Genomic DNA, 20,710 nt, shown 5'->3' with positions numbered 1-20,710 from the left:
CCGGTCCAGGTGGTTCAGTCACTGCACACTATAAGAGAACAAGTCCAACCCTCTGGAGCGATGCATTCCCCCCGTTCCTGGATAAGAAACTGAAGTGGAACATATATGTGTGTGTGTGTGTGTGTGTGTGTGTGTGTGTGTGTGTGCTGCTGTTGGAAATGGATCGTTCCTGTCATTATGTCCCACTTAAACTCAACCTGGACTCCCTTTATAAGTTAAGTGGGGGGGGGGGGTCATTTGCGTCCGTAACACATTCAGGTGTCTGTAGTTGCACATGTTGCTGCTTCCTGTTCTCAGTGGTACCTGATGAGTGAAAGAGCAGCTTTGTCTTCAGTTTTCTTTTCTTTTTTTAAAGGAGTGAAAGTGAGTTAAAGGTGGTGAGGCGTGAGATGTGGTGACGGCAGGATGTAATTATATATACTGTTTTTGTTAAACAGACTGATCAATTAGGAGGTGATGATGGATACAAAGAAATACTACACAGAGCAATAAAGTTATTAAAAGCTTGTGTCTTTAAAAGCAGTGCATTAAATATGAACCCCTGTAGAAATGCAGTAGTATAAATTGTATATATTGTGATTGTATGTACAGTAAATACAATGTTGTGTTTCATCCGATTCAAAAGCTCATGTCTGATTATTCAAAGAACATCATTACCTCATTTCACGGCACGCAGGGCGTGTACCGTTCCACCCGCTGGCATACATGAGTCAAGTATGCCAAACAGCCCCAGTTACGTTTCCTTCAAAATAAAAGCAGAACATTTGCCCAATTTGAAAAATATGTACTAGAAATGACAGAGCATGTTGAAAGGTGACAACAACAATGATCTCTGTATTTTTGTTTTCTTTTGCTTTCTTTAGCCCTATTAGTTCTATTTGTTTTAACAGACACCAATATGAAAAGTGTCATTGGCGCTGACCACCCGGAGTGAGACGGGGTAGAGAGAGACAGTTAAGATCAGAATGTTCTCAGACTGTAATATGTTCTTGCAGGAGGTCCAGTGTTTCTGACGACGTGTTATTTAGGCCAAAGACTAGCTGGGGTCGCCAAATAAAGTTCGCAGAATTCCTTCCATGGTCTTTAATTTAACATTTCTATCTTCAGTGCACCTGTGAGCCACATTAGGGAGCCTGAATGTCCCTATCGTTCTGATAATTGTTGCCTACTTTTATTATTGATCGAATATAAAAGGCTTACATTATGTTTGTTTGACTGATGAGAGAGAGAAAAAAATTTAATTTCAGTTAAATGTATTTATTTGGTCTCATTTATGAAGTATTTAACGTGTGTTTATGTTTTCAACAACACGTGCTTAAAACAAAGTTGTGATTTATCAAACGTATACATCTCTTCTAAATGGCTGATTTACCTGTTCTAGATAATATGAGGTGATGCAGAAATGACAATAAAATGTCAAACATTTATTTAGCCTAAAATCCACTCTTCTCATTATTTATAGATATGGCAAAGATATTAGAAAACACGTATCTAGGCTGTAGGTTTTACGTGTTTTTTTTTTACATTTACAGTGACTCAGCTCTACTTGGATGCATTTGAATGCTTGGTTTCACTTTCACAAACATTGAATTCCATCATGTGAACTCCTTTAACCCAGCAGCACACTGTGCGTGACTCAACCACACTTTGCAGAAATCTTTGAAGCAGCAGTCTGCTTTTATTTTGAAAGCAGCACACCTCATACCTCACTGTGAGCAGCGTGACGGTGTTCCCCTCAGAGGTGTGACAACCAGACCTGGTCCCAGTCTCTTTGCTCTGCACACGGCCGAGCATCCTCAGCTGCTGCTCACTGGGACTTTTACAAAACTCACAACCCCGGAGCTCAGCTGACCACCGAAAACACACCACCGAAGAAGAGTTTGAAGGTACTTCTCCAACAGGTGGGCGAAATACTTTGTTTTATTCTTTTGTTTTGGCATATTTTATGAGGAAATGCAGAAGTTATGAAAAGGTTGTTTCCATCACCTATGTGCTTTATTAAAACAGTGTTGTCTTTTTAACCTTAATATATGCTAATTCATATCCTTGTGATGTTATTTTAAGACCCTTTATATTGTAAAAATCTTATTCTAAAAAGCTGGATTATGTTTGAGTCTACTTATTCCATCGTCTCTACTTGTGCTCATAATCAGTAACTCAGTATCATATCTGTGTAATTTATAGAATACTAATATTAGAATAAAAATACAGTTCACAATAGCTAAAAAAACAAACAAACTAAAACCAAATTTGAACCAAATCTGAAAAACACAATCACTTGATACGAGACAAACAACGTCATATCAAAGTATATTGTTTGGTAAAGTACCATAAAGGCGGTACAACTCACTACGGAGTACCACAGACTTGTATATTTAAGTTAATTATAAAATGAAACTAAAATGAAGATAAAAGATCATTAACATATTCTACATCCCTGTTACAGGAGTATTATTATTAGGGAGTTGTGTCTAATTAATTAAATGGACAGTTTACTTCTGACTGTAAATAATCAAACGTGATGAAATCAAACTTTGAGACTCATGTAGAGAGCAAAACACAAACAGGTGAGGATTAAAGCTCCGTCACGACCACACACCTTCGGCCCTCGACTCCTCCCATCGTGTTTCACACTCCTCCGAGTGTCCGGCCTGAATGTCAGCAGTGTGGAGACGTGATGGAAAGGCTGCTGTTTACACAGGCCCTGGTGTCGTCAGAGCTGCCATAATAGGGGCTTCAGGGGGAACAGATCTGGTCTTATGGGCCCCCGGTCTCTCTGGGAGTGGACCTCGCCAGCGGCTGAATGAGCTCAGTGTGGAGTCGGCTCACTCACACCGCTGCTAATGAACTGTCACTGAAGTCCAGACACCGCAGCTCAGTCCTGGAGAGACACTCCCTCCAGGGTTTCAAACACTTTTCACAGTGTGAGAAGAAAAATAAAGAGGCGTTGAAGAAGCTGGAAAGTGAAAGTTGGATGAATGAGAAAATGACTCTACTTCTCTCTTGATTCATTCCCTCAGTAAACATTGTAAACATGAGTTTATGGTCTCAATCTCTAGTTTCAAGTCTTCTTCAACACAGCATGATGTTCATTTAGTTAATTATGGTCCATTTAGAGTCATAAAGCAGGGGATGGTTGAGGGCGGGGCTACCTTTGTGATTTTTACCTTGTTCTGTCTGCCAGGTAGAAATCAGGTGAGGTGATGGGAGGGACGTCGTCCCGTCTCTGTGAGCAATTTGTTCACGACGTAGAAAGTTGTGTTGTGTTTCTGCAGCTCAGAAAACTTTGTGAGTTTTCAATTCTTCAGTCTGCATGTCTTAACTATCAGAGGAAGTATTTAGCAGTAGTCTAGTCATCTCATGTGCAGAAGTGGAGGAAAGTACTCCATCCTGGAAACAAAATGTTGTCGCAGTCAGTTTCTCACTGAGTGAGAATTTTTTCTGCCGAAGTTCGAACAGCTTTGGTTGTTTCCATAGACTGCATTTAATGAGTGGAAGTAGTAAAGCATAACCCAGAAACTGTCATCAGATTGTAATCCTAATCTGTGCAAGTAGTCCACAGAACATAGTGTGTTGTAGCTGGGAAGCTACATTTCCAGGGGCTTAAACCTTAAGATTTGAAACCAAGTTTTCAGAGGCTTTAAAAGAATCAAGTAAAGGTAACAAACAATTATTTTGTTGTTATTGTGCTGAGACTGAAGATCAAGGCCGTGTCCTTCAGTGCATTTTTTTTATCAATGATGTGATCTGAACAAATACACAAACCGAATTTGGGAACTTTCAGTGTGGAAGGAGGGAGGTGCAGGAAGTGTTAGTCAGATGGAATAACAGCAAACATTTACTCTTGTTGAAAGAACTGGAGCGCCTTGTTTTCCTGTGACGAAATAAGAGCGCTGGCTGTTAGAGAGAGTTGTAGTCACTGGACCTGGACCTGGACATGTTTTATTTTGGGAAATGTCGTTGCTGTGTAGCTTTTGCTTTGGAAAACTGGAATCATGTCTGTCTGAGACTCTATAAGTGGAGTTTTGGACTTAAAACAAGATGGAAGAACTTAGAATTTAAGCAACATGAATCATTTGGATTGGACTGTTGTGATTTACAAGGCAAGAGAGGAAGAATGTTGTCAGAACCAGAAGCATATTCATAAAGACAGAGCAGGCATTCAGGCCGGCGTTCAAACTGCTCGTATGTGTTTCCAATGACTAGATGTAACTTCATGGAGGACTTCTATGTGTTTAGTGTGTATTTGTAGCAGGCGGCAACCTCCAGAACAGCCAAAGCTGAAGTATCTTAAAAGCTGCATTCTCTCTAATGTAATAGACCATAAAGCAGAGTACACTTTAGGGCGTGGCTACACAGTGATTGACAGGCAACTGCCGTAATCCAAGATGGCGACAGCAAAATCGCCAAACTCGAGGCTTCAAAACATCAGTCCACAAACCAATGGGTGACGTCACGGTGACTGCGTCCACTTCGTATAGACGGTCTTTGTGATACACCACTGGCAGAGTAAAATATCTGGTTAAAATGACACAAGCACCCTTCAACAAATAATTAACTTTTTAAACAAACTGCTCTTTGTCAATTGATCAGCTGGCATACCACTCCAGGGATAGGTACACCGCAGAACTCCAGTAGCATACACTCCAGGTATTGGTATCTAACCCTGAACAACAGCAGCATACCACTGCAGGGATAGGTACATACCGCTGAACCAGTAGAATAGCATCGGCCACTTTTGGATCTCGCCGTCACTCCCTCAGACGCTGAATTAAAATAACATTATTAAGAGCGAAACCCTGAATTATAGAATCATGAACAGTGTAATAGAACTGCATCACAGTCTAGCTTGTTAACAGGTTTTATACACATTTGTAGTTAATTTGAACTGCATGAACTCACACATGAATGAAAACAATAAGGAGAGAGAACACCTTGAAAGAGGACTTGACTGCAGCGTCTGGCTGGTATCCTCAAACTCTGATGACGAGTGACTGTAAAACAAACAAAATAAAAAATGTAGAAACACAATGTTCTGAACTTCTGGAAAGTTCTATGACATCCAGGATATACACACTTAAAAGAAGCTTTAATTTATTTTTTCTCTCATATGTTAACATATCAGTGCAAGTCTTTGCAAAAAGCGAATACAACAATACCACACAGTTTAAATCAACAGACATGCCTATGTGATGAGCTGATTACGTTAGGTGAAGAAATGAAGCTAAGACAATGGACCACAATGGACTAACGTTCAACACTAAAATGAGTTTAATCTGGTTTTAATGTTGCTCCTGTGATAACACATACTAACGTTACTTTTAGCGTTACCTCAACTGTTCATCGTCTTGAACACGTTGGTGATTTCTGGTCCCCTCTCTCTTTTAATAATCGTCCCGTTTGCGGTCCTACAGTCGGTTCAATAAGAGCACAAGTAAACACGAGTTAGGTTAACGTTACATCTTAACACTGTAATTGGTGATTAACTTTATTTATGTTAACTTAACTTGCTATGTTGTTAGCTAGCTAACTAATTGAGCTCGAACTAGCTAACGTCACAGAGCTAACGTTAGCTCCACCAATATTAGCAACCTGATGTAACGAAACAGACTAAGTGAAACATTATCTGAGATGTTAACAGTTCAATAATCATGAAGACAATGAACAGTTTATTCTATCATCATAACGGACACATTAACCTACAATAGACAGTACGATGTAGATGGATCGTGATTCACTGAACTCGTATAGAGAACCGTATTCACTTCACAAAAAATACTGTATCATGCTGATAAATTACAGTAGTCTGCTGTTATGGTTAATTGACGGCATTGACTGTTAATTTACATACGAGGGATGAACATTTAACTGCATGTTACAGTCATTATGAAATACTGTAAGATACCGTTTTTAATCCACCGTAAATTTACAGCAATTCATTACAGTTAAATTACAAAGATGTATTATGTATTTTATTGTTTTTCCATATTTGTAGTCTATTGTGGTTTAATAATACTAAAAGTTGTATTTTTTAACTACACTGTACATGTAAAGGAGTTGGAAATTAGCTACAACTGACTGTGCAACACATCATTTTCATGCTCTGTATATGGAACTGTATATGTTGAACTACATCGTCCCTATCAAAGAAAATAAATCAGATTCAAACCTTTATTTATTATTATTTTAAAACCATCATTGTTTCATGCACTACTACACTTAAAAGAGATTTTTTTATAAATATAAAACCTGCAGGAAAATAACACTTCTTAGATGACATCTATTAAATTCTTAATGTTCTGTGTTCTGATGATGTTACAAAGAGTTTTTACTGACTTGGATTTTTGCTAATGTTCCTTTATTTAATTTCAGGTAAAACATGATAAGGAGGATTGTGTTGCTGTCTGTGTGTTTACACGCAATCTCAGCAGCATTTGATTACGTTTATGAAGACCTCTCCTCTCTGGGTAAGAAATAATATATAATTATTTTAATTAGATGGTAGAAACATATAAGTGATAAAAATCATTGGAGCTCGGTGCATCTTCTCTTCCATGCATGTCATTGCCATAACCAGCGGTCTAGTCTTTGGAGTGTATTCACCAGAAAACTCTTGCTGGTCTCTTCCACAGACCCAGAGGTTGGGCTGCTGAGTGTAGTCATTCCTCTGGAGGAGCCACAGCTCCCTCTACTGGGAGCCACGTTGGTACTACCCTGTTCCTTTGAGGTGAGTAATCATGAGCTTTTACTTTATGTCGGTTTGTTTTGAAAACCAGTATGTTTTCCCGCTGTATATTTTATATATATATATATATATATATATATATATATATTTATTTATTTATTTATTTATATACTTTAAAGGGACAGTGCACCCCAAAATCCAAAACACATATTTATATTTCTCCTCTTTGTGTTTTCTCAATGGTGTTGTTGTTTCCCAAGTAGGACCACAAGACCACAGACCATAAAGTCATGTTTACATTGTTTACTGAGGGAATAAATCAAGAGAGAAGTAGAGTCATTTTAGACTAGACTTCTATACAACCAGAGGAGTCGCCCCCTGATGGACACTAGAGAGAATGCAAGTTTAAGGCACTTCCGCATTGGCTTCACTTTTCAGAACAGGAGGTTGTAACAGACTGTTTTGAAATTTGGTGAGAAGTTACAAGTTTTTGGCGCAGGTCCAAGAATTATTTTAAAAGATTCTTGACATTACCAGATAGGACATTTCCAAATGATAGATTTTCATATTGTATGACATTGTGGGCTCAAGCTTCACCGTCTACAATCAAACAGCTCACATCCCAATGTATCCTCATACAATCAAGCACGGAAAGTAATCGACAAAAGCCTGTCCGGTTGCATCACTGTCACATACAAAAAAAAAAAAAAATTAGTTCTCAGATGTGAAAAATGAAACTGGTGGTGAACTGTGTTGTTGTTTCCTACGTAGGACCATGTCGTCCAGGACCCTGGAGCTCCCACCATCGCTCCCCTCGCTTATCGCATCAAATGGAGCCTCGTCACCAAAGAAAAAACCACGACTATCTTAGTGGCCTTGCAGGGAAAGGTGCGCGTCAGCGAGAGCTACCTGGACAGAGTTCAGCTGGTGGACTACCCCATGATTTCCACGGACGCTAGCATCAAGATATCCGAGCTGCGGTCCAGTGACACAGGAGTCTACCGCTGTGAGGTTCAGCACGGCATCGAGGACAGCCACGACATTGTCCATGTGCAGGTTCAAGGTGAGAAAATGGCCTACTTGACATAAACTGCCATAACTCTTGAAGTCACGACAAGTGCACAAATCTGCTCCAAGCGATTCAGCAAAATGTGTTGTTATCCTGCCTATAAGTGGCAGGTAGTACTGCCTAGTTTTGTGGTATTGATCATCAAAAGATGATACTTAATTCATTCTCAGTAGAACTAAAGTCCTTGTTTAACGCTGTAGGTATGGTGTTCCACTACCGGGCAATCATGGGCCGCTACACTTTGACCTTTGAAAAGGCCAAGGCAGCATGCAGCCAGAACAGCGCCGTCGTAGCTTCAGCCGGACAGCTTCAAGCGGCCTACGACGATGGACTCCACCAGTGCGACGCCGGCTGGCTCTCTGACCACACAGTCAGGTCAGTTTGTCATATGATGGGCAACAACAATGCTTTACTATATCTATTCATCACAAGTGCTAAAATACTTTGACACTGTTTTACAACTCCAAGAGACCCGCATAGACCAGTTTTTGTCTCTTTTGGGGGGGGACAGGGGATCTTTAGGGGAGACAGCAGGTCAACAGTAGATGCCACATAGAAGATGCAGTGTTCCCATTCTTGTACTCTATGTGCACTTTGAAGTCTCCTCTTAGAAAAGCTTTATGGAAATGGAAAAGTTTGCTAAAACTTCCTAAATTGTACAAAAATGTTTGCATAAAATTTGTTTGGTAGTTGAATTGCAACACGGCTAGTTTGTGCTTGAGAGTTTTTGTTTTGAAAGACATACCGTATTTTGTATTGAAGACACCAAAGCTCATTTCCATTTAACCGAAGGTACCCGATCCGTGATTCTCGTGCGAACTGCTTTGGCGACAAAGAGAATCTGCCTGGGGTCAGAACATACGGAGTGAGGGACCTCAGTGAGACTTATGACGTCTACTGCTACACTGAGAATATGACAGGTACACTGAGATCAACACCGCAATGATTCTGTCTGTGATTGTTGTGGGAATTCTCTTACATTTTCAGGTTTGGGGACGTTAATAAGCTCAATCCTTATTTTACTCATTTACTTTAATGGACCTCTCTTATTTGATACAGGCAGAGTTTTCTACACCGCTTCTGCAAAAAAGTTCACCTACTCTGAGGCGGTGGAGGCGTGCTCCGATCAGGTAGCTCAGTTGGCCACTACTGGTCAGCTCTACCTGGCCTGGCAGGGTGGGTTGGATGTCTGTAACGCCGGCTGGCTGGGAGACAGGAGCGTCCGCTACCCCATCAACACCCGTCGGCCGCAATGTGGAGGGGGTCTGCTGGGGGTGCGAACTGTTTACCTCCACACAAACCAGACAGGTTACCCACTTCCTGAGTCCCGCTACGGCGCCTTCTGCTACACAGGTGGGCCATCGTTTAGAAAAATTCCCCCTTAATCAACAAATACATGACACTGACACTAAAGTCTGGGGTGGCGGAGGGAGCTGTGAAAGTATCTTTGAGCTCAATATTTAGGTTTTTTGGTTTACTGGTTTGGTTTAGTCGTAATATTGGACCTACATTCATCAGGTGGACACAAAACCAACATAACCAGAGCTACAGCAGCGATTGATCACTAATCTCTCTCTCTCCTCAATCACCTCCAGAGTCCCCCGATGAGGGCGGTTTGGCCATCATAGACGAGGGAAGCGGCGTGCTGAGTGTTGCCGCGGTGACACGCAGCCCAGAGGTGAACTTCAGGCAGACGACCACAGAGAGCGAGGCGGTCGGAGAGGTGGAGACTCAGCAGCCTACCGTTGTGGACTTTAACTTCACAGAGAGCACTACCGGGCTGCTGCTGTCTCAGCCGCCAAACGTCACAGAGTTCGTCATTGACATGATAGAACCAGCCATCGCTCGGCCCGATATAGGAAGAGAGCCCAGCAACGGCTCTGTGACGTCTCCAACTGGTCAGTAATACTGAACTGCTGACGCATGTTAGGATAACTGCATAATGTCCAGTTGCATGTTGAAGTGAGAGGGATGGACTTCGGGATCGGAAGGAGAATTCCCTGAAATACCTCATTGCCTCATTTTATTTCCAATGTGCCTCACTCTTTTCTTCTATGTCTCTTTAGTTGTTTCTTCCATCGTCTCTCCTCTACCTGTGGAGACTTCGGGCTCTGGCTCTGGCTCACCAGACTTTGGCTCAGGGTTTACAGTTGATGGTGCCTCTGGGGGTCCCTCTGGAGACCAGTCTGGATCTGGAGACATGTCTGGTCCTGGAGACGAGATTATCTCTGGTGATCTGTCTGGCTCAGGAAACGTGTCTGGATCTGGAGACATGTCTGGATCTGGAGACTTGTCTGGATCTGGGGACATGGCCGGCAGTGCCATTGCTGAGCTGCCCAGTGGAGAATCAGGTCTCAGCAGTACAGATTCTTCTGGATCAGCTGTCAGTGGAAACGGATCCGGCATCGATGTTGTATTTCCGAGCATCAACAGCACTTTTTCTGGAGAGGGCTCGGCTTCAGGTGGACTCCAAGAAGCTGCAGAGGGAAGCACAGGGATCTTTATCTTCCCCTCATCTGAAGAAGGCTCTGGAGAGCTCAGTGGTAGCGGGGACGTGTCCGGATCTGGATCCGGTTTCTGCTCTGGGGAGAATGGCTCTTCCATAGACGGCTCTGGGTCAAGTGCTAGTGGAGACTCAGGAGAGCTTTCTGGTAGTGGGGATGCACAGATCTTACTGATCGATGATGAACTCGTCAATGCGTCCACCTCTGTTACCCACAAGGAGAATGAACTTGGTGGAGGCCCTCTGGCGTTCAGTGGCTCTGGAGACATTTCAGGATCTGGGAGTCTCAGCGGCTCTGGAAGTGGCTCTGGGTTCTTCTCGGGTGTGACCCTTGTTGGGTCAGGGTTCGCTGACCTTACAGGATCATCCTCTGGAGAGCAGGAGGCCTCTGGAATTTTGTTCTACAGCTCTGAACAGGGAAGTGGTGGACAGTTGTCTGGATTTGGAAGCTCAAGTTTCATCTCTGGATCTGGATCAGGAATGTTTGGTTCTGAGTCCTCAGCGAGCGGAGAAGAAGGAAGTGTTACGTTTGTCTCTGGGGATTTTTTGACAGAGGTATCTGAGAACACGACACTGTCTATGGAGCTTGGACAGGGGTCAGTGGAGTACAGCGGAGAAGGAAGCAGTAGCACCAGTGGCTTCTCCTCTGGCAGCGGAGACAACCACCCGCCCACAACCAGCGGCTCAGAAGCTCCCTCTGGAGAGCTGCCACAGGTGGTGCTGCCCACTCCATCCAGTGAGCGGGCATCAACAGAAAGCTCCACAGGACCAGAGGAGGCCCTTAGTGGGGGTGAACTGTCACAGACCCCTGGTGACGTCAGTGGAACTCCCCAACCTGTGCTTGCCCCTGCAGGATTGTCTGCTCCTCCCACTGCAGCTACAGTGAAGGGTAGGTCAACCTATTCTTAATTATTTTTGTCATTAGCAGGCAGCAATTTCCGATTTCTGCCGAATGAAGCCAATGCTTCATGTCTTAAAACCTGCATTCTCTCTAGTGTCCATCAGGGGGCGACTCCTCTGGTTGTATAGAAGTCTAGTCTAAAATGACTCTACTTCTCTCTTGATTTATTCCCTCAGTAAACATTGTAAACATGAGTTTATGGTCTCAATCTCTAGTTTCAAGTCTTCTTCAATACAGCATGATGTTCATTTAGTACATTATGGTCCATTTAGAGTCAAACAGACCATAAAGCAGGGGATGCTTTAGGGGCGGGGCTACCTTGTGATTGACAGGACCGCTACCAGAGACGTATACGGCGTCTCTACGTCACTCCACCGCGTTACAAATATGGTAACTTTTGTTCGTTGGCTGTGAAAAAAACAACATGGCGACGGCCGTAATTCTAGATAACGATAAACAAAAGAAAAAACAAAGAAATCGTTGCAAAACGCATTCAAATATAAGTAAATGGTCTTCATTTTCTTTCTGTGATAAGTGACCATGGTATAAGCTGAACAGTACTCCAGTTCAGCTCAAACTTGAACCTCTCTTTTGAAAGCAGTACTAGTGTGTGCCATTGAATAATTTCACATGTTTTTCTCTCTGCCATGGTAAGTCCCAAAAAACGGTTGCAAGTCATTTTCTTTTTCTTCTTTCTTTCTCCGAAAACGACTGAATTCAATACTGTGTGAGGATGTTTTGGTTTAACAGACTTCACCGGTCGCGTTTCTCTGAATGTCTCTGCTGTTGAGCACTTTGCACGTTTTGTATTGTCGGTCTGCATTCTGTTCATTAATCAGCTTGTCAGTTATATTTTCAGATACGTATTTAACTGGTTGTGATTGTATTTCTTCAATCAGTATTACTAGACTGACCAAAACTCTGTTTTCTCTCCCTGCTGTTCTGTCCTGATGTGTTTTGCCTCATCATTTTTTGCTATGTTTTGTGTTCCCTTGATTTCCTTGTATTCATCTTGTCCATCTTTGCTTTGGGTCTCTGTCTTCGTGTGGCAGACTGAATGTTTGCTTGAGGTTGCACGGCCTCTGTGTCACACGTCTTACCACAATTGCCTTCAAGCCTGTATGTTGTTTTTGGTTTGCTGTGCCAGTACGTCGCCTCCGCTCTGCTGTATGCATGCTTAACCCCCGGGGGCAACATATGTGCTTTCTGGCACCATATGGGCGCTCTCATCCCGCTGCAAAATAAATACTGATCTTCTGCTGCAACCACAGATTCAAACATAGACTTATTGCAGATATTACGATTATTAGCTGTTCTCTTTTCAGAAATTTTTTCAGTTTCAGTGAATGTCTTTATCGTTTGGCCTCAAGTAACAAGATTTATCAAAAGTGTGCAGTAAGCCTTAGTTTGCATCAGAGGGTTGCAGCAGCTACAGTGTTGTTCACTTACTTTGTCAGTCCTGAGGTGTGATAGTCCGTCTATCACAGATTTATCTCCCTCGCCTTGCTGGCCAACCTCCCATCCCCCACCCCACGCTGAAACACTAGTGTCACCCGCCCCCCTTTCTTGCAGAGGTAGATGTGTGCCATCCCAACCCTTGTGCCAATGGAGCCACCTGTGTGGAGAGCGCAGACTCTTACAAATGCTTATGCCTGCCCAGCTATGGAGGGGAACGCTGTGAGATCGGTATGGGATCAGCTTCAGCTAATAACGTACTAACAACAGCCTCTCAAAAACAACCGAAGAGAGAGAGAGAGAGAGAGGGAGGGAGAGAGAGAGAGAGATGCTAAACATCAATACTCCTCCGACACTCTACTTCTCTCTTGATTCATTACCTCAGCAAACATTGTGACCGTGGCTAAATGGAGAGCAGGGCCGCCTTTCAATCAGAGGGTCGGTGGTTTGATCCCCGGCTCCTGCTCTACTAGTCTCATGTCAGTGTGTCCTTGAGCAAGGCACTTAAACCCAAAGATTGCTCCCGTAGCTGCGTCTACGGTGTGTAGATAGATACTGAATTGTAAGTCGCTTTGGATAAAAGCGTCTGCTAAATGACCGTAATGTAATGTAATGTTGTATGTCACGTCACAGCTTTGGAAAGCACATTACAAGCACCAAAATAAACTGTGTTCTGATCGTTTTCTGTGACCAGTGTTGTGTGGAAGCATACGGGGGAATTAGCCCTCTAGCTAAGCAGCCAGCCGCCTGCTGGTTGGTTTGCTGGTTCCGCCATGCTTTGGTGCTGCACTGGTTACAGAGGATGAGTCCAACGGCGGCCATCTTTCGATATCTCTAATAGTTTAGCCTTCTACTGCGGCGCATCGGCCGTGGCCGCTGAGGAGGTTAGCAGAAAGCTAAGCTAAACTATTAGTACCGTTACCGATATCGTTGCTCGCTAGAGCCTTAAATCACAGTTTATCGTCTCACTTGTATGCAACATCAATTGAGGTGCCCAACAACACATCAAGATGACATTTTGAATGTGTAACTTTACCCACTTCACTCAGCTAACACTGTGACACAATCGTGACGCCGGCTGTAAAAGGGTCTATATGGGTCCATAAAAGCAAACTAAAGGGCCAGTTCACCCCAATCACAACATCAGCTTTGCTCATCAAGTAATCCAGTAGGCTAATTGCGTGACAGTTTGTAAACAGATCTTTTGATAAAGTTTTGCTGGCTTTTAAAACGCCACCACAATCTACTTAAATTCATCAAGACTTTTCCCCATGTTTCATTCTTCATACACCGTGGAGGCATGATAGAAAAAGTAACACTGGGTGAGTAATTGCTATACTAATGGTAATTTGTGAGGGGTGAATTAAGGTGTGTTTAGACAAAAATTGGGTAAATCTGAAAATATCTTTTAATGTAATCTGGGTGAACTGATCCTTTAAAATAAACAAAGTCATTAAGGTGGAGCAAGAGAATGAATGAATGAAGCATTTGAATGTTACAGTAAAAGGGGGAAAAAAAAGGGAAATTCACAATTGCATTACTGTTGGGCTGGGCTCTCTCTGCTGAAGTGAAGCATTATATATCATTTTCCATTCTGCATTGGGACGTTTGTTTTGTGCGTCAGACTGACTGAGGGCATCGTAGTGGAAAAATATGATCATCGCTGACTCACAAAGACTGAATATTTAGCTGAAACTGAAACACTACATGGGTTGTGGACAATATCAAGCACTTTATCAGCTGCTCAAACACAGAAAGAATGATAAGAATACAGAAGAGCTTCTCATCATCAGATGCTGTGCTTTAGTTTTCCAACCCATTCGTAGTTGTCTGAGTCTCCGAGGCCTAAAAAAAAATGTAAGAAATACTAAACAATACTGAATATACGCACACGTGTATATTTAGGTGAACGTGTGTTCGGAGTGCCGTTGATTGAATGAGCGTTGACTCTTTGGTGTTGCGGCTGCAGATGAGCAGCGGTGTGAGGACGGTTGGACTAAGTTTCAGGGGAACTGCTACCTGATCATCTCTAAAAGAGAGATGTGGCTGGACGCAGAGCAGCGCTGCCGGGACCTGAACGCCCACCTGGTCAGCATCATCACGCCGGAGGAGCAAGACTTTGTCAACTGTGAGTGCATAATGTGTGTGTGTGTGTGTGTGTGTGTGTGTGTGTGTGTGTGTGTGTGTGTGTGTGTGTGTGTGTGTGTGTGTGTGTGTGTGTGTGTGTTTGTTTTCGTAGAGATGGAGATGGTGAAAAATAAAGTCTCAACACTTTTTTTTCTCCCATAGCAAACGGACAGGACTACCAGTGGATCGGGTTGAATGACAAGACAGTAGAGAATGATTTCCGCTGGACAGATGGCACTCCACTGGTGAGTGAGGGCTTTGTACTGGTGTGTTGCTCCCATTATAGGAAGGGCAAAAGTATAGTAGAGTATGGTGTAGTGCGGTGGTTCCCAAGCTGTTTGGTTTGTAAACCCTTAAAACAAAGTCTACTTATGACACTTTGGGTACAGAAGGTTTTGTTTTGATACTCTTCTCTTCAAAACAACCACAAAGTGACAATATATGACTACAAAGAGACGCAAAACAACCACAAAGAGACAATGTATGACTATAAAGAGATGCAAAACAACTACAGAGAGATACACTACGAATACAAAGAGACACAAAACAACCACAAAGAGACAATGTATGACTATAAAGAGACGCAAAACAACTACAAAGAGATACACTACGAATACAAAGAGACACAAAACAACCACAAAGAGACATATGACTATAAAGAGATGCAAAACAACCACAAAGAGATACAGTACAACTACAAAAGATACGCAAAACAACCACAAAGAGATACAGTACAACTACAAAAGATACGCAAAACAATCACAAAGAGATACAGTACAACTACAAAAGATACGCAAAACAATCACAAAGAGATACAGTACAACTACAAAAGATACGCAAAACAATCACAAAGAGATACAGTACAACTACAAAAGATACGCAAAACAATCACAAAGAGATACAGTACAACTACAAAGTGACACAGACCAACTATAAAGAGATGCAAAACACTAATAAAGAGATACAGTATGACTACAAAGATACGCAAAACAACCACAAAGAGAGTTTTGTTTGTTCTGTTTGTCTCTGCCCTATGTAAAGTGTCTTTGGGTACTTAGAAAAGCGCTATATAAAATTAAAGTATTATTATTATTATTATTATTATTATTATACAGTATGACTACAAAGTGACACATACCAACTATAAAGAGACACAACACAAGAAACAAAACCACAAAAAGACATAAAACAACGACAAAGAAAAACATTACTAAAAGAAGATGCAAAATGTCCACAGAGAGACACAAAATGACTCCAAAGACACGAAAAACAACCCCAAAGAGACACAAAACGATCGATGAATGATGACTGAAAGTGTCTCTGTTTCTTTGGTCTCACTTTGAAAACGTCTGTGCGTGTTTCTTTGCCAACTAAAGCAATGAAAACTGCTGTTTGCACTTGTTTGTTGTCTGAGCAGGTGAATTCCAAAATAGCACTGCAACATAAACACAAGCTCAAGCTGCACCACTCAACCCACCTCAACACAGGCAGCTTTATACAAAAACAGGTGCAAGCGGAAAAAAATGAATTGACTTCATTACTGGGAGTTTGTATGAGAAACAGCACTGTGTTTAAAATAACATGGCTGAGTTGGTGGACGCCTGTTGCTTCCGGTACCAGTTTGAGTACTAGAATGATGAACCTGAGGCCAAAACACTGCAAACTTGAAGCGATGAAAAGCAAAAGAGATTCGAATGAACCGCTGTGGTCCCTCTTACCTGTTCTTTAGTGTCCGCGTTTACCTTGTAGTAAAGGCATCTGTCCACTTCCTCCTCTTCTTCAGCAATTCGAGAACTGGAGGCCGGGCCAGCCGGATTATTCCTCCAGCTCTGAAGAGGACTGTGTGGTGATGGTCTGGCATGAGAATGGCCAGTGGAACGACGTGCCCTGCAAATACCACCTGCCGTTTACCTGCAAGAAAGGCCCAGGTACGTTGGTCCGGACGAGAAGGCTTTAAAGCTGTGCTGACCCATTTACATGACACTAGGGGTAAAAAAAAAAGAGAATATTATCGAAGTACATGATAACTCTCCATCATTTCAGCAGAAGAACCTTTTTTTCACACGATTAGATTTAAATGTTCAAATCAAAAATAGTGATTACGGGGAAACACTAGAGGTGACAGTTACATTTTAAACTAATAGACCGTGAAACTTCCCTACTTGATTACTTACACGAAGACGGTTCATTTTGTTGTATTACAAGTTTTCTGAAATGTTGTGTTTAAATATGCAAATGAGGCGTTACCTAATGGTAACTTTTGGGGAATTTAGGAGAAATCTACAGACACAAAACAGACAAAGTAGTGAAATAAACTCCTGAATGTGTATCTTGGACGTTTTCTTTCCACTGATCAGTGCATGAAAAAAACAAAACACTGGAACTCTGGTTCTGTCCTCAGTGTTCTGTGGCGCCCCGCCAGAGGTGAAGAATGCCCACATGTTTGGTATGAAGAGGGAGGAATACCGCGTCAACTCCATCATCCGGTATCAGTGCAGCCCCGGGTTTGCGCAGCGCCACCCGCCGACGATTCGCTGTAAAGCAGACGGGCGGTGGGAGGAACCCCAAGTGCAATGTACTGACGGTGAGAGCTCGTTATTCACCCAGTCTGGTAGAAAAAGCTTTGTGACGGGTAAGGACAGGTGTGTCGTTCTTATTTTATTTTGAACTCACTGTTGTTGTGTCCCCCCCCCCCCCCCCCCCCCATCACAGTGAAAGCCAGATAAAGAATACAGCGGAAGAGCAGCGAGCGTCTGGCAGCCGGCAGCAAGCTTCACTAAAAAGGAAAAAAAGAAAAGAGGAATGAATGAATGAATCAAGAACTTTTGCAGCGCACAGATTTTTGGGTCAAATCGTTGGAGTGTTTCGATCCCCCGTCCCTCATAATATATTTTAATTATACATGATCATTGTATTGCTCTGAGTTGATTTGCGTGGTGTGTTTTGTAATATATTTTTTTTGTTTTGTTGAAGTTTTAGCTGGGATATTTTGGTTCACATGAGTTTTTTATAGAAGGCAGCATCTGTCTGGTTCAATGTACTCCATTACAGGAAAAACAAGTAGCTCAGAGGGAAACATGTTTCGGGTTATTGGATGTGTTCTGTTTTATTTCACACCTCTAAAGTGGTTTCATTGGACATGATATCTGGTTAAAGTAGCCTCCCTACTGTAGATGAGTGGAAACAGGAGAAGAAGATTGAGTGGATGATATTCAGACTGAGCTATACTATAGTTTAAAGCAGAGACTTTTGGTCAATGTGAATAAACATCCTGTTATTTATTAATTTCACACAGCGACAGAGTCTCTGCTGGTTGTTATTGAAAGCCAAAGTCCCGCCCCTTCCTGTTGACCGCCATGGGACCTTATTTCAGAAAACAAATTTGTCACCGGCAAAAGACAAATATATTTTTTTGATCCTGTTTGAATTGTGCCATGAATTACACAAATTATGTTTTTAAAATCAAGCCAAAGAAAGACACAGTTTGTCATAGATTTGTCGAGACCTGAAACACACAGGCATCGTAGCTTCAGCTTCTCAGTGTGTAGTCTAATTCTTACTTCGTCGTCTTACATGTTGAACAGTTTTACGACAAAAATGCCACTTCCTTGACGGGCAAAATGATCTTTTAAATTGACAAACAATCATGTGTTTAATTTATGGCACAATTCAAAAGGGGATCGAGTAATTCTCTCTCTCTAGCCATGGAGATGAAGGTCCACCGCCTCTTAATACAAGAGAGATTCATGTTACGAGACTACAGCATCAGTAACACACAGTCAGGCTGGATGAACTTCTGCTAGCTCCGGTTTCTTATATTTAATCTGCAGAGGACGAAGTGAAACTGCCTGTGACATGTTGGCTGGTTTGAATCTTTTGTCTTCTGCGCGTTTTAGTTTGTCATCATCTCCCACGACGACGCTGTGCAGTGCATAGTGTATCTGTATCTGTGTGTATCTATTTCATGTTTGTAACCTCAGAGGAAAACATTACAGTGTGAAATGCCTGTTGTTGATGTCTTTCACTGCTTTCATTTGTGCACTTGCTTTGTGTCGTTGTTTCTGTATTTGGGGGCTGTGCCCGCTTCATGATATACTGTCACCAGCTGCATGATAAACCAAAGACACCGTGCACGACTCATGGTAACGTTGTGAATTCAAACAAAAACACTTGCTTGGGTTTAGGCAACATAACTAGTTAAGTTAACTTGAGGAAAAATATCATGGTTGTAAACTTCGGTTTAGGCAACAAAACCCTCAGATTTACAGCAGAACAGTTCATGCAATCTAGTGGTTTCGTGTACAGGGACACTTATTGGCCGTTTTTTTTCTCGTGTCGCTCGGAACAGCCTTTTTTTCCGCGACGACATGACGTTACACAACGAAAGTTAGGTTTAGGCAACAAAACAAATTGAGGCTGCAAAGTAAACGTTAGGTTAAGGAAACAAAATGAACGTCAGGCTAAGGAAACAAAATGAACGTTAGTTTAAGGAAACAAAATGAACGTCAGGCTAAGGAAACAAAACGAACGTCAGGTTAAGGAAACAAAATGAACGTCAGGTTAAGGAAACAAAATGAACGTCAGGTTAAGGAAACAAAATGAACGTCAGGTTAAGGAAACAATAAACGTCAGGTTGAGGAAACAAAATGAACGTCAGGTTAAGGAAACAAAATGAACGTTAGTTTAAGGAAACAAAATGAACGTCAGGCTAAGGAAACAAAATGAACGTTAGTTTAAGGAAACAAAATGAACGTCAGGCTAAGGAAACAAAATGAACGTCAGGTTAAGGAAACAAAATGAACGTCAGGTTAAGGAAACGACGTCAGGTTAAGGAAACAAAATGAACGTCAGGTTAAGGAAACAATAAACGTCAGGTTAAGGAAACAAAATGAACGTCAGGTTAAGGAAACAATAAACGTCAGGTTAAGGAAACAAAATGAACGTCAGGTTAAGGAAACAAAATGAACGTCAGGTTAAGGAAACAAAATGAACGTCAGGTTAAGGAAACAATAAACATCAGGTTAAGGAAACAAAATGAACGTCAGGTTAAGGAAAGAAAATGAACGTCAGGTTAAGGAAACAAAATGAACGTTAGGTTAAGGAAACAAAATGAACGTCAGGTTAAGGAAACAAAATGAACGTCAGGTTAAGGAAACAAAATGAACGTTAGGTTTAGGAAACAAAATGAACGTCAGGTTAAGGAAACAAAATGAATGTCAGGTTAAGGAAACAAAATGAACGTTAGGTTAAGGAAACAAAATGAACATTAGATTTAGGAAACAAAATGAACGTTAGGTTAAGGAAACAAAATGAATGTTAGGTTAAGGAAACAAAATGAACGTTAGGTTTAGGAAAAACGTTGCAAATGTTAAATTTAGACGACAGACCAAACGTTAGGGACATGTAATGTGGAACCCTGGTCTCGTGGTTGATTGTCCCGTGTTTTATGGACCTATCCACCTCCCCTTCCGGGAACCACAATTAACTGTACATCACTAGTTCGGACAGTCGCGTCCATCAATGTGTTTAATGTGTGTGTCCACCAAGAAAAAGGACCCTAACTGACTTTCCATTGGCATTGTTTTCGTCCTGAGCGACACAAAGAAAAGCCACAATCCGTGTCCATGTACAAGACACCAATAGTCTGCATCTAGTGACTGTTTCACGACCTGCCATTAAACACCAGTCTAATGATGTCACTTCGAATGAAAATTCAAACCCCATGTCAATTAAAAGCAGTGGTGTATAAATTCATATATATTTAACACTGGTTCTTTGCACGATAAATGCAGGAAACTGATATAAAATAGAGAAATAATATATGAATTAGGAGAAACGCATGATGTCAGAATGAACTCACACCTCTGAGTGTTTGTACTCACATCAGTCAATGCCACATTAAAACACTTTTGTTGATACCTTCAGCTTTTTTTTTTTTTGTATGACTCCGTTCCTTCAGCACAACAACCT

General features: G+C 41.9%; 1 protein-coding gene across 2 annotated transcripts; it reads left to right on the top strand.

Annotated features, from left to right (window-relative positions):
- The first annotated feature begins 1,775 nt into the window (after nucleotides 1-1,775).
- Nucleotides 1,776-20,658, top strand: LOC137882151 (brevican core protein-like). Of its 2 annotated transcripts, XM_068724299.1 has the most exons (14): nucleotides 1,776-1,901; nucleotides 6,373-6,467; nucleotides 6,633-6,727; nucleotides 7,457-7,748; nucleotides 7,955-8,129; nucleotides 8,547-8,674; nucleotides 8,814-9,107; nucleotides 9,350-9,652; nucleotides 9,821-11,146; nucleotides 14,583-14,741; nucleotides 14,903-14,985; nucleotides 16,524-16,668; nucleotides 17,142-17,324; nucleotides 17,453-20,658. In XM_068724299.1, exons 2-14 carry the CDS (start codon nucleotides 6,380-6,382, stop codon nucleotides 17,464-17,466), a joined length of 3,285 nt encoding a protein of 1,094 aa, XP_068580400.1. In that variant the 5' UTR covers nucleotides 1,776-1,901; nucleotides 6,373-6,379; the 3' UTR covers nucleotides 17,467-20,658. The 2 variants fall into 2 exon arrangements, 1 of the variants encoding a protein (XP_068580400.1); XR_011103915.1 differs by lacking the exons at nucleotides 14,583-14,741; nucleotides 14,903-14,985; nucleotides 16,524-16,668; nucleotides 17,142-17,324; nucleotides 17,453-20,658 and adding exons at nucleotides 12,211-12,277; nucleotides 12,731-12,800.
- The last annotated feature ends 52 nt before the right edge of the window (nucleotides 20,659-20,710 follow it).

The sequence above is a fragment of the Cebidichthys violaceus genome, unplaced genomic scaffold, assembly GCF_023349555.1.
Source record: "Cebidichthys violaceus isolate CVI_PGR_0920_01 unplaced genomic scaffold, fCebVio1.0.p SCAF_30, whole genome shotgun sequence".
NCBI classification, from domain to species: Eukaryota; Metazoa; Chordata; class Actinopteri; order Perciformes; family Stichaeidae; genus Cebidichthys; species Cebidichthys violaceus.
This window is presented reverse-complemented; position numbering and strand designations above follow the sequence as displayed.